The 24018-nt window shown below is 44.3% G+C and overlaps 1 protein-coding gene across 3 annotated transcripts; it reads right to left on the reverse strand.

The window, feature by feature from the left end:
* Positions 1–83: 83 nt before the first annotated feature.
* LOC119462909 (ubiquitin-conjugating enzyme E2-24 kDa) lies at positions 84–22846 on the reverse strand. Of its 3 annotated transcripts, XR_007467136.1 has the most exons (7): positions 22694–22846; positions 22185–22313; positions 21939–21989; positions 6110–6242; positions 3100–3247; positions 713–2371; positions 84–579 (listed from the first exon to the last, which is right to left on the reverse strand). XR_007467136.1 is itself a non-coding variant. In XM_037724088.2 (6 exons), exons 1-6 carry the CDS (start codon positions 22771–22773, stop codon positions 2274–2276), a joined length of 639 nt encoding a protein of 212 aa, XP_037580016.1. In that variant the 5' UTR covers positions 22774–22846; the 3' UTR covers positions 84–2273. The 3 variants fall into 3 exon arrangements, 2 of the variants coding, with proteins under 2 accessions (XP_037580016.1, XP_049523907.1); XM_037724088.2 differs by having other exon boundaries at positions 84–2371; XM_049667950.1 differs by lacking the exon at positions 22694–22846 and adding an exon at positions 22510–22654 and having other exon boundaries at positions 84–2371.
* Between the last annotated feature and the right edge of the window lie 1172 nt (positions 22847–24018).

The raw sequence follows: 24018 nt of genomic DNA on the forward strand, positions 1-24018 counted from the left end.
AGTACAATTATGAACAATATGCCACTATTATTGATAAAATTAAACGTTTTCTATCCAAAGATGAGAGACAGGCACAAATTCAGTTTTTGCTTTTTTTATTGTTTATGCACTTTGTATAGAAGATTTAAATTACACAACACCACAATCACTATGTAACAAGCAAACAGAACTGACACATCTGTAGCTACACAATTACATGGGGAAAAATGCATGAAAAATTGCCTACAGTAGAACCCCACTGCTACGTTTTTCACGGGACCGTCAAAAAACGCAAGAGCCGAGAAACAGGAAAATTGAGAAATGAGTGTAGTGCTGAACTGCACAAAATTCAATTCTTATATTTAGAAAAAAAAAAAAAAAAAGTCGAAGTTTTGCCCGGAAGCCGAAGCATCGATCGCAATAGCAAATTCATAGACAGCTATGCAAAGTACGGATAGTCGTTTTATCGACAGTATATACATTCGCTTATTAACTATATTAACAAGCGTGGTGTCAGCGCGCACAGGCAAACATGAAGACATGACACTCGATCACCGCATGAACCATTACGGGTTAATTTTTTTTCGTTCTGGATCAGAACTGGAGCAGAACGTTTTTCAGTGGAACAAAACTAACAGCGCGCACAGGCAAACATGAAGACATGACACTCGATCACCGCATGAACCATTACGGGTTAATTTTTTTTCGTTCTGGATCAGAACTGGAGCAGAACGTTTTTCAGTGGAACAAAACTAAAACCAGAACGAAAAACATTTCATTCCGACACCCTGCCGAGAACCCACAGCACGCACAAAGCTACGACCCGCCGATGCACCTACACTGTCTAGACTCTGCCCCCAACGCAGATCGCTTTCAAGATACGGTCCGCGCAACCATGCAGTTGATGCCCACTCCCTATCCCTCCTCCTCATACATCATAGGTGTCGCCCCCGGCCATTTTGGCGGCCAATCCCTTCTTCAAGCCACCAAGCCAAGCTACATGAAAAGTCAACATGGCAACTCGGGCCGGCAGTTCGAAACACATGATGTGGTCCCACAGTTGCGACGCAACAGCGGGTTTACCAACTGGGTCCTATGGGAGCTATGCCAGGAGCGGCCGAAAACAACCAGGAAAATGCAGCACCCGGGAACGTAACAGCGAGAATCTACAGTAAAAAATTTTGCTGCCACACAAAGCTCACTTGATGTGAGCTACAACACAGTGTTCCCGATGTGAAAGCTTGTAAACAGTAAACTCCCCCGACCCCCTGAGACAACAGCCACCGGAAAAGAAAGCTCAACACTGACCACACACACACACACATCCAAGCAACAGAAGAACCTGTTGCACTCGTTTTAGTCCACCAGAATTGGTTCACTCCTCATGCCACTTCATTCTTCAGTGCGTACAACTGGAATGAAACCTCTCAGCATGCTAGCATCAGTCTTATCAGTAAAAACATTCTCTCATGTAGATACGACATCACACGCATGTACACAGAGATAGAATTAAAACGGCACACAATTCAATCTGTGCAAACAGCATGCACACCGGCCACTCATAAAGTCCAACGTGTTCTTGATTACGAGCACAGTTCGAAAGATGGCCTTAAAAAGTGCACAGAGATTATGCCAACTGGCTGGTTTTCTGTACTTATATCAGGGGTCACAAAATTATACATGTCCATTACCACTTTGGTAATCCACTAAAAGGAGGAGCGCCCTTACTATGAACAAGCTCTAACGTAAGTAGATAAAAAAAGGGGCGTGGGATGTAGAAGGGGCAAGGATAGGTCAAGGAAGCTCTCTCCAGCACTATTTCTAGTATTTTTGGCAATTGCTTCACAATACCAAAGCAGCCACTACTTCACATTTCCTCACAATATTGCAATTTACAAATCATATTTAAGCCAAAAACAAGGAGCCAACATATGATTAAGTTACAAAATGGGCATAACGTCGAAAAATATACTCTATATACAGATGCTCAAACGAGTTGCTTGTGCAAAAGGAATCTCACTTTCTTTTCGCCCTAGAATAGATGCATGATGCACCAGGCATTATGTATACACACACATATATATATTTATATATATATAAAAAAAAAGTGAACGATAAAGAAATAGCAGAGGCTGACTCATGCACACACCACTGGCATCACAACAAGCCTGATGTGGATCCCCGCAGAGGGATGAGAGGACGAAAAAAACTTTGGTGGTGGAGACAGGAAGGAAGGAGGAGAGTGTACACTGCAATAATTAAAGTCGTTGCAACCACTACTTGGCTATCTAAGCTTACGTAGCATAGCGCTTTGTCCACAGTCGGGCAATGCGGTCATGCTCCTCTCTTTGCTGCATGAACTGTGTGGCGATGCTGCCCACCAGTGGGTCCGCTGCAATTGAGAAGATTTCACATCAGGCCAACCAAGCTTCAACGCTTTGCAAAGCACATCATATCCAAAAAGTAGCACCACGACCACACCATACCAACGCAAGTCCATTTACTTGATTTAGTATGTTTCTTAAAGGAAACCTCAAGAGGCCTCATCGCAAATTTTCTTTATACACTGGAAGCTGTCTAGGCACAGTCTAAGAAGCGCAATACGAGTCACGACGCTGCCAAGAAGCCACACCTCTGGGTGAAATTCTCGTATAACCCGCACTCCAACGTTACAGTTAATTGTTTTGAATTTTTACTGCGGGTTATGCATGTAACAATACGGTAGTTTCCTGCATGTTGTGTTGTGTACATTATGCACTGGGTTAGTGCATGACGGGTACAAGATGCACCACCTAATGCATAGGGCATTTCAAAGGTTATTGGTGGCCGTGACTCAACGAGATGGGTATTTAGATTCAAATGCAGTTGGCATAAAAGGAACTTATCTTGTTAGTATAGATAAAAGATGTCACAGCTAACTACCCACACTTGGTCTACAGTTAAAACAATCCATAATGATTCATTAGAGAGGTAGGCCTAAATGGACCAGATGTAGGATGTTTATTTAGGTTGTGTGTATGCAAAAACTAGACATAAAATGAATTTGTTTTCAGAACGATAGCACTGCTAAAATTGTTAGACCCCTGTACTGGATGAGGCACACTGCAAATGGCTACTTACCTGGGTTGCAGTCCGTGAGTAGAGAACATATTGACAGTAGAACTTTGGAAATGGTAAGGGCTGGACTCCAGTTATCCTTGAGGATATCTAGACATATGACTCCTTGGCTGTTAATGTTGCAGTGGTAGATGCGTGTGCGAAATGTAACCTGTGGAAAGATGATGGCAGGTTACAGGAACTGAAGTTGGGAGCAGCAGAATATCTTCTACACTGTGGCACATCATAGCAACTGCAGTAGAAAACACTATCAGTTGGATGAACTTATACCCTCATAAAGGGCATTTAACCTCCCGAGACCCAAACACAACTATGGAACGTAATCTCTCTTGAAGGCAGTTTTTATTTTCTGTTACATTTAGAACTTGAAAAAATTTTTTTTTAATTTAAATACCACGGTTATATGCATGTAAGTGAAAAAAAAAATAACTATCTCCATCATCTCCTCATGTTTGCTATAATAAAAACTGCATTTCATAGCTTAAACACGGAGATTAACATGGAACTATGTGTAGTACATTGCCATGTTGCTGACGCTTCCGCTATTTTCACGCAATCTCAAGTGATTTCGAAACACCTCAAGGTTGCTTTCGGCCGTCTGGGACAACATAGAGTATTGATCAATTGAGTGTCAAATTTCTTGAAAGCTGATGACAAGAATGAGTAAACCGCTGCTGTACAGTTAAACATGCACTGTACTTCATACCGAGAATGAATATTTTGCATAGCCACTTCCGAGTGAATTTTGAAAAAATGTAGAAGGCAATGTTTAATGTTGTACAAGGGGTCTTAGGAGGATAATGCACAGAAGTGATTTCATATTGAACTCCCCCCCCCCCCCCCCCCCCACTTAAAGAACACTAACAGTTAAAACAAAGTTGTGACAGATCCCTGACCTAGTCGTCCCCATAGAACCTAATGTATAGGCAGACCACTTAAGCCATAGTGGCTCATTGTATGCCCCACGGTTATCGCGGAGCGTGATAAGTTTTTGTAGTGTAGAGGCAGGTGCACGAACGTTGTTAGAGCTCTGGCTCTGGCACAAGGAAGCCATGTGCTTAGGAGGCAGTGCTCTGTATCACACAGGATGATGGGCACCATGCGGTAATGGGCACTGTCAGAACAGCAGCACCGGTTCTCACCCCCGGCACATCATTGTACACACACATGCATTGGGGAAAGCTTGATGAGTCGATATATTGTCCAATTTGCCACTGTAACCCCTCTTATCAAAGGTTCAAAATGGTGCTTATTAAAGCTCTCATCAATGGCATAGTCGTGCAATTCTGTATTTTTTTCCCCATTACTTTGAAAAGAAAAAAAAATCTATTTTGGTAGCATTTACTATGACGCCACATTTTTTTCTTTGTTGGCGGCGCAGGTAAAGAGTTGGCCGCTAATTGAGTAGCTTATCGGTGATTGAGCCTGAGATTACGCTCACAGGCAGACTGAGGGCTGTAGAAGCGGCGTTCAAGACCGTGCGTGACCAGCTGAAAACCACATTGAGCTAAGCCCCCTGGATAGAACTAAAATGATAGCAACAACCTTTTAACTTGTCACCTGAGCCAGCGAGCAAGGGCAGGCAAGGAGGTCCGCACCTCCATGTTGTAGCTTATCGGTGATTGGGCCTGAGATTACGCTCAGAGGACTGAGGGCTGTAGAAGCGGCCTTCAGGACCTTACGTGACCAGCCAAAAACCACATTGAGCCAAGCCCCCTGGATAAAACTAAAGGTATAGTGACATCCTTTTATCTTGTCACCTGAGCCAGCGAGCAAGGGCAGGCGAGGAGGTCTGCACCTCCATGTTGGTGAAGCGGAGTCACGTGGTTGCACTTGCGCTGTTTCCGTGAAAACAATCACGCAAGAATCCGTGCCTTTTGTTTTCTTGTTTTGACTTGCGCTGGCACCATGACAGTTGCCCTTAGCCAGTGTACTGCTCAACATTATCACAAAGAGAAAATTGAGAGGGCGAGCGGACCAAGAAAGGAAGGATGTTGCTACCTTTAATTTATTCCGGTGGCTTACAGCGGGAATGCTGACTAAGTTCATATGTGCACTCAGCTTGCATGTAGGCAGACGGCCACTAGGGGTGTGCAAATACTGAAAACTTGAGAATAAAGTCGAATATTGTCCTATTCAATTCGGTTCTCGAATCAAATAGCCAACGCAGTCACTGTCCGAGTAGAAATTACGCGGATCCTGCGCATGGTGAGAATTGACGTAAACGAAGCTTTGTGCCCTGTTTGCGCTGATCGACGATAATTAGCCATGATGTTCACGGTGAATGTTTTAAGTTCATCAGCGTTTAGTGCAATACGAGAGTGGCGAGTTGATGCTAAACGTTACATTGTGTGAATCACTTGCGTTTGTCTGCGTAGTACACAGAACACAGAGCAGGACGTGTTTGCTTGAGGCGTTGTGTGCCTAAATCTCAGATCTTATTACCGTATTTGCATGACTACCGCGCCACTGATTGTAATATGCAGTTATATTATTGCCCAAATATCTAAAAAAATAACTTGGTGCCGATTCTAACGCGCACATCAAGTAACGAAACCTGAGTCGACGTGTACCGTGTCGACTCACTGTAACCTTAGCGGCTAGTCACAATCAGAGTCCGACGACACCTCCTCCTCGCTGTCTGCCGACCACAGAAAGTCATTTTCAGTTTCATTTAATGCATTAGCAATGCCACTCTTCTTGAAGGCTCACGCAACTATCGTCTGCGGGTGCGCATTCCATGCACCATGGACACCTTGTGAAGTCTGCGAGCGTCGCTTTCTATAGACGGCCCCATTCGACGGCAGTGTGGCTAGCTACCTTACATTGAACTTTTGTTTTTAGTAAGAATCAGTTTCGTTTTTGATTTTTAGTAGAAGTAGTTAAGATTGTAAAGTGCATGCAAATTTTAATGAACCTTTTTATTCAAAAGTGCGCGTCACTGCCTCACCCTTGTGCACAAAATGAGTCACAAAAAAACAGAAAAACATGCCATGCAACATGTCAGAATTACCTTCGGTGGTTTGAAAGGATACTCTGGGCTGAAGTGAATGTCCAAGAAGAAGACTCCACCTTCGTACACCGATCCTGGGGGGCCAAGAATGGTCGACACCCACTCATAGAGGTTATCTCCCTTAGGTCCCGCACTATACAAATAAAAAGAAAGTTACAATGCATTTAATGGTTTTGTAGAGAATGACAACGGTGACAAACATCCCTAAATTAGCCCTTTACTGCATGAATTTTTATTTTCTTGTGAAAAATTTAGAAAAGCCTTTGTTTAGGCCAGATAATTGTAAACCAACCTCACTAGAAAAAGAAACGCTTGGCTGCAAATTAACGAGCAAAAATTGTTGCATATTATATGTGATACAGCATGCTGTCACGGGTATATTTTTTAACCATGGAAGAAACTAATTTCACAAATCTTGCAAAAAATATCAGAACACTGAAAAAATTTGACACATTGCTTTAAGAGATGAAGCACATTTTCCACCAGCTCCAGTTAGCATGTTTCATGATTTGATGACATTATTCTTGGTTGACTAATTCATATCTTCAATATTTAGCTCGGATCATTTATAGACCTTGGTTTTGTGCCAATTTTTGCTCTGCATAGTGCTTACGAGTTTGGCACAAAGAGAAAGAAAACCTTTCTATTCTTCAGAGGTATTTGTTACTTCTATTGTGCTCTGGGAACATGGCAAGCCCCTCGCTATCTTCATTGTAAACACTGCTGGCGTTATCATTTACTTATTTTCCATGAATAACGGTTTTAAGAAAAGGTGTAGCTTGTGCAAACAATGCATTTTGCCGTCAAATTTGTTTTTCCGCGAGAAAACATCTCTGCAGTCACAAAACATCCCATAACTGCATGCAGTTACAGCAAACTGGTATTTCGAAAGCTAAAGACTTATAATGTTGCTTTAAAAAACTTTCTTCTGTCATCCCCGGATAAGTTCTGGCGGTACTTATCGACGAAGAAAACCCTCGTGTCCGATATTTGTCTAGATGGTTTCATACTGACAGATAAAGTTTTGCTCCGTGTTCAAGAACGATGATGGAAAGACACCGTGCATAGCTGTTTTAAATGATATTCCACCTATCAGTGATCTTGACGTAAACGAAGCAGGTGTATTGTCCTTGCTTCTTGATCTTGATATAAAGAAATCGCCAGGCGTCGACGAAATACCTAATGCTTCTTTGGTGAGATACGCCGATTGGTGCACCAAATATCTTTGCATTATTTATAATAAATCACTTTCATGTGCAGAAATTCCACGTGATTGGAAACATGCAAAAATAATTCCCATCCCTAAATCAGACGACCGTTCACTGCTCTCCTATTACCATCCTATCTCCCTACTTTGTACTTCATCAAAACTGAAAGAACACATATTTAAGCACATATCAGTCTTCATTGAAAGTAATGGCCTATGTGACGGGCGACAACACGGCTTCCGCCGTGGTAAATCCACCGTAACACAACTATTAGAAACAGTGCACGAAATTGAGGCAGCACTAGACGGTCAAGGCCAAATTGACATGGTATTCTTAGATTTTGAGAAAGCCTTCGACCGTGCGTCCCACCAAAAGTTATCAAAGTTAAAACCTATTCTCAAAAACGACCAACTACTTCACTGGATTGAGGCGTACCTTACGGGCAGGCGACAGACAGTTGTTGATGCGAAATCAGACTTTTGCGATGTGCAATCTGGAATCCCACAGGGATCAGTCTTGGGCCCCCTGTTCTTTCTAGTTTTTATCAATGATATAGTGAATAATATACCAGTTAAAATTCGGCTGTTTTCAGATGACTGCGTACTTTATCATGAAATTCACAGCGAAGCAGATCAGACGATCCTAAATTTATCTTTATCAGTAGTAGCGACATGGTGCTTAGAGTGGCAAATGAGCATTAACCTAAGAAAAACAGTATCAATGACCATTACACACAAAAAGAAGCCGTTACCCTTTGTATACAGCATTAATGGCCATAATTTATCCTCCGTTACAGAATATATATATACCTTGGTTTAGTAATTACGTCAGACCTTAGGTGGAATAGCCATGTAGCTCACATTAAAAAAAAAAAAAGCCATGAAGCAGCTCGGATACCTGAGGAGGACCTTGGCTAAATCTACAAGTAATATAAAATTACTAGTATACAAGACTTTTATCAGACCATTGTTAGAATACGCTACTCCTGTCTGGGACCCTTACACCCAAGCAAGCATAAATACTATTGAAATGATACAGCTGAAATTAGTCAGGTTTATTTTTAATTCCTACCGCCATCATACATCAGTTAGCACTTTTTTACAGGAGGCGAACCTGGAAACCCTATAGCTAAGGCGATATCGAGAGAGGCTCAAAATGTTATATTTAATTCATCAGGAGCATGTAAAACTATATTAAAAATTGTATATTACACCTTGTAGCCGGTGCCCAACTCGTTCATTACATTCATTCAGGTAGACGAGTATCCGCACCATACCACTTTATTTAAGCAGTCGTTTCCCCCCCCCCCGAACCATTATGATTGGAACGCCCTGCCTGAAAACCTTCTTCAAAGCTCAACCTTATGATCCTTTGTGCACGCTCTCGTTAATCTATGACCCGAAACGTGGGAAATATAGATCATATCATGTTAAGGGCACCCTTATTTTTGTGTGTATAAGCCATTGTGTAAACATGTGCTGTTGCAGGATTCCTTCCTTTCTTCCTTTTTTCATTGTAACGAGATGACGCTTTCCTAGTTTCCACCTTTTTGACATTATTATTTGTTTCACATGTTATTAGGTTGTTAAAACCTTTCTGTACATCTCCAGGGTGTCTACCAAGTTGACATTTTCAGATTCCCTGAGTTTTCCACGTTTTCCCTGAGTAATTTTGATAATTTCCTGAGTGAAACGGAACTTTCTTTTATATCAAGACGGGCTGACACCGTGTTGCCTGATGCTGTCACTCTTCAGTAAGCATGTTAAAAAAATGTCGCAGTTTCACCCTAAGGTGAAGCATCAATTGCGATAGCAAATTAGTAGAGAGCTACACAGAGTAAGGATAGTAGTTTTATCAGCTGTATAAACTTGGACATGTAGCACCAGCAAAGCACAGAACTATTGTTGACGCCGTCGGTGTTTTGCCCGCGTTCGCACCGAATGTGCAAGGTGTTGGTGACTTGCCGGTGCCTCTGGGGGCGGCTCGGAGGTTTTTGACGAGATCAGAATGGGACACTCATCGAGCAGCGCCCGAAGTCTTTACCACGTTTTTGCCTCACATTTATATATATATATACGCATTTGGTGCCGTAGCTAAACGTCGCCTCCCCTCCCTACCGTCCCCCCACGGCCTTTCGCGCGACGGAAGTCGCGTTTGCTCTATATATATGCTGATTGTAAAGGAGGAAAGAGAATTCTGCAGCCCTTCAGGGAGCATGGCGCAGAACGCGTGTTTGCTCTCCGTCGTGTGTTCGCTCCCATGATAGCACGCTATCACGCTTAAGTGCGTGTTTACTCGCACATAAAGCATACGGCGCGGGGCGAGGATTTCACCGCCGTTTGATGTCATACGGAACCTCATGGCGAAGGTGACGGCAGAAATCTGCTTTGAGTGTCCATATAATATCGCAATAAAAAAAAAAAAAATGTCCGACGCTTACGGTACTCCCTAATGCGAAATTTGAGCGCAGCTCAATACATCTTTTCATTTCGCAATACATTGAGGTGAATAATTTTAGATTGAAATCACCGCCGTCAGCGCCTTCGCAGAGGGAGCGGTAGTTTGGGAACGCTGGCATGATGAGCGGCATCGGAGCCAGCTGACCTACTGCTCGCGTGAACGACCTGTAGCACAGGTGGCTACTGCTCGTAGCCAGCTGTGCAGCTGTTACGGTTACAGCTGCTACCACTACTGCGCGAACGCGCTCGTGCAACTGCTCGCGCAGTTACGCCGAGGGACGCCGTAACCGCTCTACCAGCTGTGGTAAAAGACGACGAACGCGCGAGCAGTGGCATGCTTGTGTTCGCGCGGTGATGCCGACACTCAACCCAGAAACGGCGCCTACGAGCCAGCTGTGGTAGAAGACAACACGCGCACGTTCGCGCGGTTACGCCGACGCTTAACCCAGGAACGGGCGCCCAAGAGCTGTGTTCTAAAACGATTTAATCCAGTTTGAATAGTAAGGAGTAGTGTTTATTTCATTCAAAAAGAATACAGAAGGGAGGGGTTAGTAAAATGCACAGCAGATAAAATATCTTCGAGAGAAATGGTAGTTTTACTGCTTTAAGGAGTTTATTTTGCTTTGGATGAGCGACACCTGCATCTCGGCGTCAGCCAACACTTTGTTTTTTTGAGCTCAAGCTCTTTCAAAGAACGGCAACACACTTCCCCCTTTTGACGTTCATTCCTCAATGCGACGGCTCTTTCTGATCTCGTCCTCTCCAGCTCCTCCTTCCACCATGCGTTCGCCCCACGGACCATTTGGAGCATCCTCTTGGTCAACTGTACACTGTCAATTCCTCCAGCAGACGACACAGCGCCAAAGACAATTCGTTGGGCGACCAGAGATTGCTCCTTCTGATTTTCTACAATACAGCCCTTGTTAATAGAAAATCCCCTCTCAACAGATTTCCGTGGGAAAGAGAGAGAATAATCTTGGCAAAAGTGAGTAGTTCCTTGTTTTAACCACAGATGCCTGCCCAAAGGGCAACCAGCCGATCTGTGCTCCTGTCAAAAATTTTCAACGCTGCTTTCAAAGTGCACTTGAACACCGTCATACTTGTCATAACAAACAAAGCTTGCCAGCGGTGCCAGTGCAGTGATTAAAACTAAGTCGCCTCAGCACGGCATCACTAAACACCCGACACAATTCGTTACTTTGAACCTCGCCAGCGTTGGCAGATCACGGCAGCGTGCGAATATTTCATCTCTGCTGCGCTGCCCGCGTGCGCCTCCTGAACTTTTAGAAATGGACGCTTCCATCAAGGCATTCCGCAGGAAGAGTTCATTTTGGGCGCATAGTGGAAAGCGGAAACGCCGCAACTAGGCACGTATTCTGCGACGGTACTATTGCCATCGCGTGACGTAGCGTTCAACCAGCGAATCAACTCATCCGATTTTGTTCAACCGACCAATCAGCGCGCGCCTCACGGCGATACTACCGCCGAAAGCGATCGTTGCAGAATAAGTCTCCTAGCCTAACCCGCAACATTTTCTACCGCCTTGCTGGAGCTCTCTTCAGTCTGAGAAACACAAAAAAAGCAGGGGGGGGGGGGGGGGGGCGGCGGCCGTCGAAGAGCTCACATGCAAGCCGTACGAAGCACGTTCTCTGCATTACATGGAGTAATCGGTGACGGCACCGAGAAGTGTGCGCTCTTTTCGCCGCTTTGCTGGCACAACAGTGTGGGAGGCCGGCAGTGGCTGTGGAGAGGACGCGCTTTTTTACGAGCCGCATAAAGTGCGTCATCTTTGTTACTCAAGCCAGCATTACCGCAACTTTATTTCCCTTTCAATAAAATTACAGATAGAGGCACAAATTCCCTGAGTTTTCTATGAGTATTTCCAGAATATTCAAATTCCTGAGAATTCCCTGTTTTGCCGGTTGGTAGACACCCTGATCTCACTCCTGCCTAGGACCTGTAAAACAGGCTGGCAGTACAAAATAAAATAACTATGATACAATTGATGCTTGCCTCATTAAACCACCTGAATGTGTTTCTTGGTTGGTTGGTAATAACTTTATTGAATTGTCCTGCAGTTTTGACGACCTGGGCTCAGGTCTCCCACGACGGGATGTCGATATCTTGTCTCAATGCCGCCTCGCGGGCCTGCTGGATGGCCCAGATTTGGTCGCCGAGGTCGGAGCTGCGCAGAGCGGCGGCCCACCTCAGCGATAGGGTCTCGGAGTTTAGTTTTTCCGTTTCTAGACTGCTTGCAAAGTGCGTTACTTCCCGTCCATTGACCTCCGCTCTGGGTACTGGCAAATTGCTGTTGACGAACAGGATTGCGAGAAAACAGCCTCTGTTACACCTGAAGGCCTCTACCAATTTAAAGTCACACCATTTGGGCTCTGCAATGGCCCTGCCACCTTAGAACGCATGATGGACTCGCTTCGCGGTCCTAAGTGGTCTATATGCCTCTGCTACCTTGATGACGTTCTTATTTATTCGCCCACCTTCGAAAGCCATCTCCATCGCCTCTCCGCCTTTTTTGCAGTTTTACGAAAAGCCGGTCTACAGCTCAACTCTGCTAAATGCCATTTCAGGCGCCTTCCCATCAAAGTCCTTGGCCTCCTTGTCGACGCTCCCAGCACACAGCCTGATCCCGACAAGGTCCGTGCTGTAAAAGAATTCCCGCTTCCACGCTCGTCGAACGATGTCCGTAGCTTTACAGCACTATGTTCCTAGTTTCAACGCTTCGAGAACTTCGCGGACATCGCCGCCCCTTGACTGGTCTTCTCAAGAAGGGAGTTTCTTTTTCATGGGGACCTGATCAGGCCGCAGTATTTTTCAAACTTATTACTAGACTCACGAATCCACCCATTTTGGCTCATTTTGACCCGGCTGCCGAAACCGAAGTTTGTGCTGATGTGAGTGGTCATGGCATTAACGCTATTCTTGCCCAACGACAGAATGGCTTGTCCCACGTTACTGCCTATGCTAACAAACTCCTTTCTAGATCTGAGCATAATTACTCAATAACCGTGAATAACGTTAATGCCTCACTCTTGTGTGGGCCATCACAATCTTTTGCCCTTACCTTTAAGGGAGACACTTTTCTGTTGTTAGGGATCACCGTGCCCTTTGTTGGCTATCTTCGCTGAAAGACCCTATGGGGCGCCTTATGGTTACAGAAATACTCCTTTCCTGCGACATATAAATCAGGGTGACTGCACCAGGACGCCGACTGCCTGTCTCGACATCCGGCTTGCCCACCTGATCTCACCGACGATGACACTGATGCCTGTGTACTATCCATTACGAACTTTCTCAACATCACCATCGAGCAGCGTTGTGACCCCTCCTTACGATCTATCACTGATCGCCTCACCACACAACCGTCGGATCCCCCCTCCAGTTCTTCGTTTTGAAAGACAGCGTGTTGTACAGACGCAATTTTGATCCCAACGGCGCCACGCTTCTTGTTGTCGTTCTGGAACACCTATGCTCGGACGTGCTCGCGCAGCTTTACAATGCCCCTACCGCTGGCCACTTAGGTGTCACTTGCACTTATGACCGAGTCCATCGGCGCTTCTTCTGGTCTGCCCTTTACCGTTCTGTTCAATGATACGTTGCAACCTGCGAGAGCTGTCAATGCTGCAAGAAACGCTCCTCGCGTCGAGCTGGTTTACTCCAGCCGATCGACATTCCCGGTGAGTCGTTTTTCCGTGTTGGCTTGGACCTACTAGGACCTTTCCCCGTGTCAGCCCTTGGCAACTATTGGATTACGATCGCCACGGATTACGCGACTCGCTTCACTATCACGTGAGCTCTCCTCACAATCTGCACCACCGATGTCGCCTATTTTCTCCTTCGAGATGTTATTTTACACCACAATGCGCCTCGTCAGCTCTTAACGGATCACTGCCGTTGCTTCCTCGCCAAAGTTGTTGACGATATTCTACAATCCTGCTCCATTCATCACCAGTTTACGACAGCTTACCATCCCCAAACTAATTGACTGACTGAGCGCCTCAACCGCACGCTTACCGACATGCTCACTATGTATGCGTCGGAAGATCATCGGGATTTGGACAGTGCATTGCCCTTTGTCACCTTCGCATATAACTCTTCGTGCCATGACACTGCGGGTTATTCACATTTCTACCTTTTGCACGGCTGCAACTCACTCCTGCCATTTGATTCTTTGCTTCCAACAGATTCATCCTCAACTTGCTTCTACGCCCTGGATGCCATTGCCCGCTGCATTGCCCGTAGCCATCTTGTAGCATCTGTTCATAAAACGCTTTACTTTCGCCACCACCGAGATGCCCACTTCGATCCTAGCTGAGTGGTCCTCCTCTGGCGGCCTTCTCGTCGTGTGGGCCTCTGCGAAAAGCTAATGCCCCATTACGTTGGACCCTATGGTGTGGTGCACCAAGTGACTGACTTGACATACGAGGTCTCCCCAGTGGCTGCCCCCACTGTGCTTGCGGCCCTGGCTACAAAACTTGTACCACTTGTACCGAGCCCTACCACTCAAACTAGCACCATATCCCTTAGGCAGCACCGGGACGGCGCTTTTCCCCCCCTCGGATTTATGTTACAGTATAGTATGTTTCACTGATCGCTAGATCTTGCTCTATGGAATATATCTGAACCCACAGCTTTAGCAAAATAAGCTTTCCACTGCTCCATAATCAAGCTACTTTTAAATTTCAACTGTAGGATTTTTTTTCAAGCTTTATTTACTGTTCATGCAAATACTATTGCTTTTTGCTCCAGCTGCTCATGACACATTGCTTTTGAGAAGGTAAGAAATTTTAAATATCAGCAGAAAAGAAAAACTTACACTACTGTGTTCACTTGCATATTGATTATTGCCTTACAGCAGATTCACACCTGTTCCACATTTAACACCAAGTGTTTTTCATGCACAGCCGACCTAAATGCACATACCTTAAGAGCAGATGCCTATGTTGAAAAAAGAACAATGCTACTGGATCAGGACTGTTGAAGCAGCACAAGAAATGGACAGAAAGGGTCACTGTATCCATACATCCTCCTTCCTCTTCATGTATATCTGGTGCTGCTTCACTGGTCCCCATTAGACCAAATGTCGATCCTGAACTGCTTCATGCTATTATTCATACGTATTGTATTCGGGCCATTTTAAAGCATGTCAGGATGCCTTAGGAAGCGCTCTAACAAGCCAGGAATATTCAGCAATGCTCTTAATTTAACAACAAATGTGTTCATAGTGACGCCTTTTACAAATTAAGCTTTTAAATTACTTAATCCTTTGAGCGCCAATGCCGTAAATATACGGCGCCATGAACAAGTCTCAAATGGTCAACGCCGTATATTTACAGCACCATCTGTATGTTTGTAAAACACACCACTTTTTTAACTCTTGTCGCTAAGCAAGTGCTGCCACCCTGTGTGGATACAAGGAATTTTTTTTTTTACTCTGTAGTCTCTTGTTCTATGGCTCCTTTGCGCTGGTGTTGCAGCAACCGCTCGCACATCTGCGCGTGTGAGGGCACGTGGCGGTTAGTTTTGGTTTCACCTTGCGGGCTGTTTCCGTCCGTTGCACTCGTAATTGATGTCTATCTGGCTTCTAATCTCCCAAAGGGTCACAGTTAGATGCTCGCTCGTCTGTTGCTCGCAGGGGTGCAATTACATCTGTTCACAGGCGGGCACTGCTACATACAAAGGATGCCGCCATATATAAATGATGCTGCCATGCCTGCATTTCTTTTATCAAAACTCGTCTTATGGTAACTGATTGCCCCTCAATGGCGACAGATGAAGGAATACTGCAACTTTCCAACTCATCTGTTTTTGTTTTTTTTGACAGGTGCACAATCGTCAAGTTTTCTTGCTTGCACTCGCATACACGGTTCGATATTACACTATGGGCGTGCACACTGGTTGCTCTGCTGCAAGGCCTTTTATTACTGCCACCTTGGCAACAGTTAATTCCTCCCAGCATGCAGCTCCAATGCCTACTACAGTCAAATCTCAGCAGAGCAGCTCGACTGGACAGATCACAGTGAACAGCATGCCACAAAAGTAAACTGTGATGTAGACAATATCAATCACGGAGCATCTACAGCATTACCCCCCCCCCCCCCCCATACCAAACTTTAGGTACCTTATTCAACATGGCAAGATAATAAAGTAGGCACTCATGGAGCTTGCTGAAACATGAATGCACACACCTCCTTTACCAATTATCTGGCAATTTTCTCATGCTAGCCATATATTTCGTACGTAAAACTTAAAAAAAAAAAAAAAATTGGCAGCCGATCCACCAAGTGAATGCTGAAGATGGAGCGAAGCTCCTTGGACGATTACGGCTGCTGCTCGAGCTTTCACTTCGAGGTCTTGCTGCCGTTGCCGGCGTGCTGCTGCTTCTCGTGCTCGTAGCTAGCTTCGGGCTGCCGCGTTTCGCTCTTGAAGTGTAGGATCAGTCCAGACGTTTGCGCTTACGTTCGCGCTCCTCCATACTGCAGTGCTAAGTGTAGCAACAGCGGCGCGGCGCAACACCTGCGCGCGGTCGGTATGCGCGCTGCGTGCACTCTGCGAACGGTTCTGCACATGACGTCGTGCACTTGCTCAGAGAGGGGTTTCGGAGCGGCGCCGGCGCAGCGCAACACCTGTGCGTGGTCGGTATGCGCGCTGCATGCGCGACGGGGAGCTACGACGACGACAACAGACATCGTGAGAGCCTAAGGAGCTTCGCTTCTAAAAACATTTAATGACCACAAACCAAGTTACAAAATATCAGTCAATAATGGAAAGCGAGGGTTTCTCTCAGCACCATGCTGCTATACAAAACTACAACCATTTTTACACCACTCGGACCCCTCCCAATGTGTTTGCAATGAAAATTATGCTGCTGGCAGCACAGCCTGGATTATGCCTTATTACTGACAACTACCGCAGAAAAAAATTTACTTTTGCTGATTAAGCTTCACAGCAGTGGCAGAGATCTGAAATCAGCATTTGCATGGATAATCACCAATACAATTACCAAAATTTCACCAATAAAATTGTAATTATAGACATCAGGGGGTATGCTGTAGCAGAATTAGAATTAGCCAGTAAAGGTGTACCTTTTTTTCTATAAATTTTGTGCCTAGCATCAGTTTTGAGAAATAGATTTAAAATGTGCCTCGAAATACGCTGCTGTTAATATTATACTGCATTTTTCCCCAGTGTTCAAATATACATTTAACTAGAACAGCAATGCACCTCACTGAAGATTTCGAGTACTTATGCCTCAAAACTGGAGCAAGATGCAGTTTATAGCAAGAGGTTATTTATTGTCAATACTCTCAAGTCCCATAGGGACTTGCAGAGAGGAATGGGACGGCATGACGTACTGGCGACACATCTTAATTGGTACTGTTAGTGAGTTGGTTCCATTTTGTACTGGTGCGTGGGATGAACCATTTAGCACTCTAGCCTTAAACTGATGGTTAACGTGTGATTAAATCTAGTATGGACAAGTACGAGTTGTCCCTTATGACCTGGTACTCTGCTTTCAATACTGATTTAAATACTGCAGGTACAACATGCCCCTTATAGTCATTATTTACAACTTTAATTATTCAACATTTGTTACTAACCATATTGCTGATTACCATGCAAATTCTGGAATCTGCAGCTGCTATGAAGCTTAATCAGTGTAAGTTATTGCATTGTCTCTGGTCCTTATTTTTAATAACCTGAGACAGTCGCAGCAGAAATGCACAGTACATGCACTGGCAAAATTAAATTATGGGGTTTAACATCCCAAAGTTACACAGTAGGCTATGAGGGATGCCGTAGTGGAGGGCTCTGGATTAATTTTGACAACCCAGGATTCCTTAACGTGCACCCAAGGCAAGGTATAATACAAACGTTTTTGTATCCTGCACCACAGTTGTCAGGTGCCACCGAGCAAACAAACTAAAATCACCCCAAAAGAAGCCGAAAAAAGCGGCGAGACTTTTGCGATGAAGCCCAAAAGAAGCGAAAGTTGAACAAAATTTCTCCTTCTTGAAAATAGTTTAATTATAGTATGAAAAAAATCGCACAAATATGAAGGGAAGGTAAAAAAAAAAAATTATTTTCTACAAAGAAAATATGTGCAAGAATAAACGAAAGCACTCATTTACTTTTTGAAATAGTCTCCACGGTAGTCTGCACCTTGTTCATTGCACGTTTGCGAGTAGATGAAAAACGTTACTTGACTCCTCCAACATATGTTTGATTTCACGGCTCAGCTGCCATGTGATGAACAAGGTTGGGATGATGAGTGCGGATCTCACGCTTGCAATACTTGCATGCTGCTTTTTTATCATCTCTGGTGACTGGGCGTAACCAGTCCTTACTTCTTTTCCCACTCTTTACAATATTGTTTGCCACACTTCGACCACTTCGAAGCCATTTCGCACAAAGAACACTGGCAACACACTACAACGGCCACGATTGCTGGCAAGGCGTCAAAACATTCATGAATGGTTAGGGACAGTTTCGTATTTTGTGGCTCCTGCTGCTATCGTGTATATTTAACAACAAACGCACGTGACTGGCATAAAATGACAATATTTGCACGAAAAACGCGAATGAGCCCCAATGCGACAAGCGACTGTAAAAATCTACAAGCGACTCAGAGAAAAGAAGCCCAAATCCACTTATTATAAGCAGAACAGGCAACCCTGTACTGCACCCATTGGAATGCAGCTGAGAATCAAGCCTTGTGCTCAGCAGCAGAAAGCAAGAGGCTCTGAGCCACCACGGCAGATTATAAGCAATAGTGTTGTCAACCCTGTCTTAGAAGGCACAACAGAATGGGGTAAATATGGATAGTTGCATACCAAAGTGTCCAATGGGCACGCTATGTTATTGGACCATCCATGCCACAGTGAACCTACGTATACTGTGACATGAATGCTGTGCACATGAGGCAGTGCATGGGCACTGCAAGTTCCCAAACATTTTGCCAATTCATGCTTCAACACAATATTGCGCTCAGAATAAAAGCCAGGAAATGTAACAGGCATGTTGTTCCCTGCGTCAGCATACGTGCACAGACACCTGCACGCACACAAAAGTGGTGCTGTATCACCCAAGTTGCAGCAGCAGCTGCACTTTTGTGCAACAAATGTGTAAATCAGACATCACTAAAACACTTAAGACAAACGATTGCTTCCACTAAAATTTACTTCCATATACAGACCAACATAACCATGCAAAATAGTGCAGTTAGAAAACTTTAAAGGGTCTAAGTGAAGAGAACAAGAAAATCGCGGTCAGAACCAAAAGACCTCACTTACAATGAAGACAATCAGGCCTGAAATTGAGTTAAAAAATGTGTAAGGTTTTGTTAAAATATTTCAGCACTCAAGACACTTTTTTCTTTTTTAAATTGGTTTGCAGTAAAGGGGGTTTAATGTCTCAAATAAAACTAGGTCGTAACAGATGAGCAAACACGAGAACAAGGTAAGAGCAGGAGCCAACGTTTCGACAAGTGGACTTGTCGAAACGCTGGCTCCTTAGCATATGTCGCCTTGAAAAAGACAAGTCCACTTGTCGAAACGTTGGCTCCTGCTCTTACCTTGTTCTCATGTTGCTCGTCTCGAATTTCCCATAGAGATTTCCATTAAATTTCCATCGAGAGACGCAGAACTGCTGCGCCACTGGCCGCTCGAGGCACTTTGCGTGTATTCGCGGGCTTCTTTCACGCTTGGAAAAACACTTATGTAGCACGTATTAAGCAACAGAAAGCTGTATCGGGAGTTTTTCATGTTGCTCTACAACTTTCACATTGACACTGATAATTAGGACAGTTCTTAACGAGTTAGATAATTACAATTACCCAATTAAATCTCAGTAACGAAAAAGTTACTGGCGGCTACTACACTGTACTGGAAACAATACGCACTAGGTTTGCTTTGCGTAACGCCATTCCTCTTTTTTTCAATCATGCTACAAGATAGCTGGGACACCCTGTATAATATACATAGAACAACATCTAGCATAACAGAATCGAAAAAAAAAAAGCACTGAAAATAACGTTTAGGTTAATTTTACTAAAAAAAAAAATGTATGGCAGCAGCTCATCACATGTGCAAAAAGGTTTGTAAATAAGCAGGTTATTTCCACAATTATTACATTTGAAATCAGTGCCAAGAATGTATATAAGGGGTTTATTACTCTTTATTAGCCTACTGTGATGTTTCGATCGAGAAATACATTTGGATGCTCTGCGAGGCAAACATTATTTGCTGTATGACATGATACAGCATGCAGTAATGGGTTGTCTTGTAAAGGATGGTACAGATATGTTTCCCCGTAAAAGAACAAGTTTGGTGGCAAAATTTATTGTTTGCACGAGCTTTACTCTTTCTTAGAACCATTATTGGTGCAGAATAGGTAAGAAAATGAAACTGCCAGCAGTGTTCACGTGGGACCTGCTACATTACAGGAGCTAATAACAAATGCAAGAAATGACTTGTAAAAAGAGGAAGGCGGTTTTATTAAGGTTTACGCCAAAAGCAAAAATTAACACCTAGGTCTTTAAATCATCCGGCCTAGATACTGAAGGTATGAATTAAGACAATCAAGGATGGCATCATCACATTTTAATGAAATTTGTACTAGCTGGAGCTGGGAGAAAAATGGTTCTGATATTTTTTTACAAGTTTTCTGGAATTCACATGTCTCTCTGCATGGTCAAAAAAATAGACCTATAAATGCACGGTGCATTATATATAATACACGACAATGTTTGCTCATAAATTTGCAACTAAGTGTTTCTTTAGAAAAGTGAGGTTGACTTAAGAATATCTGCCCTGAACAAAGGTTTGTCTAACTTTTTCACAAAAAATGAAAATTAATGCAGTAAGGGGTTAATCTTATATTGCACTGCCAACTGCTTACTAATGCATGGACCAGAATAACTACAAACAAGCAAGGAGGCCCTACATAGAATCCATCCCAAATTTAACTTTTTAAGCTGTTTTCCACCCCGGAAACATGTGCATGAGGGTGCTAGGGCTTTAACGCTTTATGTGCAAGTGCCTAAGGATCAGCTAACTTCTCCCCAATGAGCTTTCTACTATATTTCTTTTGTCAGTCCCTGTCAGAATTCTAGCTATCCATTTGGTCATCAAAGCAACTCAAATAGTCAAAATATAGTCCAACTACCTAGAATTCACTTTCTCTGCTGACATGTTTCGATTCACTGGTTGACAATGGTTGATCCTTCCGAGCTTGAAAAATGGCTTGGGCATATGAAGGCAATAAAGTTTGAAAAAGCATGTGTCTGAACTTATGTCATAAGCACAGTTAGTGCAAAGTGAATGTGAAAGTTTACCAATCCATCCACTTTAACAAAATACCCATGCATATCCAATTGACGTGATGTTATGTTACTGACACCATGTTAGCTTTCAACCACTGTTAAAAAAAAAAAAAGTCCTTACAAGTCATGAAATTCCGACAACAGAATCTCAATGCCACGAATCTTTAACGAAAAGCAGAAAATATCAGTTTCACTATGTTCCAATGTCTCAGAAGCAAGGTTAGTACAGTCAGCCAGGACTTAAAAATGATCCTATTTAATGAACATAGCATCATAAAAAAATGAAGCTACTATCACAAAATCTTAATGACAGGTCATGCAACAGCAGTTAAATGAACACACACACACACATTCATAATGCTGTGCTAAGGCTCCTCTTAGATAGCACAGGCTTGTGCAACAGTGAGTCGGAATGTTTTGGACCTCACATGAAAGCAGTCTTAATTTTATCAGCACTCAAGAATTTGGCATGTTGCAGCTGTACGCTAAACACAGCTCAACAAACACTTCACCTTAACCTTACGTCCCTGTCACACAGGCAATTTCGATCCTTAGTGTGAAGTTTATCTCTCAAATTTTTCAGGAGCAGTCAACGGCGAGGCATAATGGTGTGTGCCAGGTAAAGCAGCAGCACTAAATCTGCATTAAGTCCAACATGCTCGAATGTGTGTGTGACAAGGATATATGTCATGTCACTTTACATTGAATCGACTAGTAGAGCGCAGCTGCCACGCGCTACATGCGACCCTTCGTTAAATGTCGATAACCAACATCGTGTTTCATGGTTGTAAATTCGAACATTGATTAAGTAGGCAAGAAATTACCTGCAATTAGGTGGTGGGTCCAATGTTATTTCCGCAAGCTCCTTCTGGATCCTGGGAAAAGAAACAGCGAAACAAACATTATGCACAGACAGTCCATTCTAGCTCCTGAAAGATCGCAAAGTAAAAATTCGCAAAGCAACCGCAATGCAATGTTCAACAATGCTCAGCAAAAGCGGCGACTTATGAAACCCAAGTTCGTCACGACGTGGGTGCCGCCTTAGTCCTAAGGAAATTTGGCCCACTCACCTCTTGGCACTTGTGCTTAAAGCCTTCGACATTTTTAGGTTTGGTTTTGGTGCCTCTGAATCCTCTGGACACTTGTTGGTCGCCGACGAGTTTCTGCTAGTAGTGGAAGACTGGTCTTGACGGTCCGGCCTGTGTTCAAACACCGGACATTTCACACTCAGTGGCAGAACCAAGGGAGATGCACTCCAAACCATGCGCCTCGGAGAGGCCACACGATACGGCAACGCTCTGACACAGATGCTACTGGGATGAGCAGGCTCTTTAGTATTTACAGAGAATAAGTCCACGGATTATTCAGACACATGAATAAGACCGAGAGAAATACCTCAGTCCTAACAAAGACCTGAATGGAGCATAAACTTCTTCAGCCAACGCATTCCCATCGTAAAAAGCCACGACAACGCTAAGCACGCCCTTCACAAAACGTTTCTAGTTATGAGAACGCAGCCGTAGGTTATTTCCTTTAATGCTCTACACGCACAAAATTAAAAAAAGAAATCGGGGCTTACAGAATGACGGACTTCCACAGACGAACAGCAGAACGGCGAACGCTGCGCCCCTGTTGTCGCGTTTGTGTCAGGTAGTGCATGCTGTTCCACGCAACGGCAACACTCCCTCGCCGCTGCACTTACGAAATTCACTTCTCCCTTCAGCGACCTGCGAATCTGTGAATTTAATATTGGAAAGGACAAATATTCGTGGAAGTACGACCACAGTACAACTGCAGGAAGAACAAGAAAACTCGGCGCACATCGCCGCTGGCTGGCACGAGTACAGCCCCATGGTGGTGTGGGCATTTATTAGTTATTACAGTTAGCACGTAGGCTCCGTTTGAGCGGTGAATGAAATTTTATGCGTTCAAATGACCAATTGAGCGAAATGCAGCTCCACTAACGTGAAACCCGGGGAGGTGTGAAGCATGCAGTGATGCGGCGCTAATGCGGTCGTACTGCTTTGAAGAAAAGTCCACTTGTCGAAACGTTGGCTCCTGCTCTCACCTTGTTCTCGTGTTGCTCATCGTCTTCAATTTCCATCTTACGCATTCCCTGTGCCTTAAGCAATGGCTCATAAATCCGTAAACGCGGCCTCCCCATCATGACGACAGAAGAGAAGTGAAATTCTACGCTGGAATGATGAGCGGCAACGCAACAAGCTATGGAACACGACAACGAACGCGGGAGCAGTGGCACGAGCGCGTGCCGAGCGTGAGCTCGAGCCGCTTGCTTCAACGCAGCCAGCTGTGGAATACGGCGACGACGAACGCGGGAGCACAGGCATCATCATCATTACAAGCGCGTGCCGCGCACGAGCCGCTTGCTTACCGTGACTACGACAGGAGATGTCGACAACCCGAGCGCATAAGGTTCTTCGCACCGAAAACGTGGTTCGAGACCCAAGCGCGAGTGGTCACGGTAGCCCATGCTTAGTCTGTAGTTTTCTCCAACAGTTGCAGATATAGGTAACAGGATGCGTAGTAGTCATATCTATCTCAGCTTTGTGGGAAGTGGCGTAAATATTTTGCGCAAATTTGTCATTTGAAACAGACCTCCATTACTGCAGCTATCCACTCATCATTGTAAAAACTTCAAACCTCATCAAATGGGGCGCTCGGACAGCAAAACTTTGGTTCACCAGGTTTGGTTCCTCGACCACCATGTCCACATCAGTAAATTTTTCCACTTGGGAACAAAACGCCTTTTCATATTTGGAAAAGTTGTGCCTGTTTGTACGTAACCCGTGAGCGAAAGTATATGTACCACAGGGTCGCTGAAAAAACAATGTTTTCGTAATTAACGTGCATAAACTGAAATTGACGAGTGCACTAGAAGTTAGT

The sequence above is a fragment of the Dermacentor silvarum genome, chromosome 1 (genome assembly GCF_013339745.2).
Source record: "Dermacentor silvarum isolate Dsil-2018 chromosome 1, BIME_Dsil_1.4, whole genome shotgun sequence".
Classification (NCBI taxonomy): domain Eukaryota; kingdom Metazoa; phylum Arthropoda; class Arachnida; order Ixodida; family Ixodidae; genus Dermacentor; species Dermacentor silvarum.

Bases quoted from the DNA above. Each gene is read 5' to 3' on its own strand.
- LOC119462909 (XM_037724088.2), bottom strand. From the start codon at position 22,773: ATGCACTACCTGACACAAACGCGACAACAGGGGCGCAGCGTTCGCCGT. The intron at 21,990-22,184 runs GTGAGTGGGCCA...TTCTTTTCCCAG, and splicing joins TTAAGCACAAGTGCCAAGAG to GATCCAGAAGGAGCTTGCGG. The intron at 2,372-3,099 runs GTAAGTAGCCAT...TCTCAATTGCAG, and splicing joins ACTCACGGACTGCAACCCAG to CGGACCCACTGGTGGGCAGC.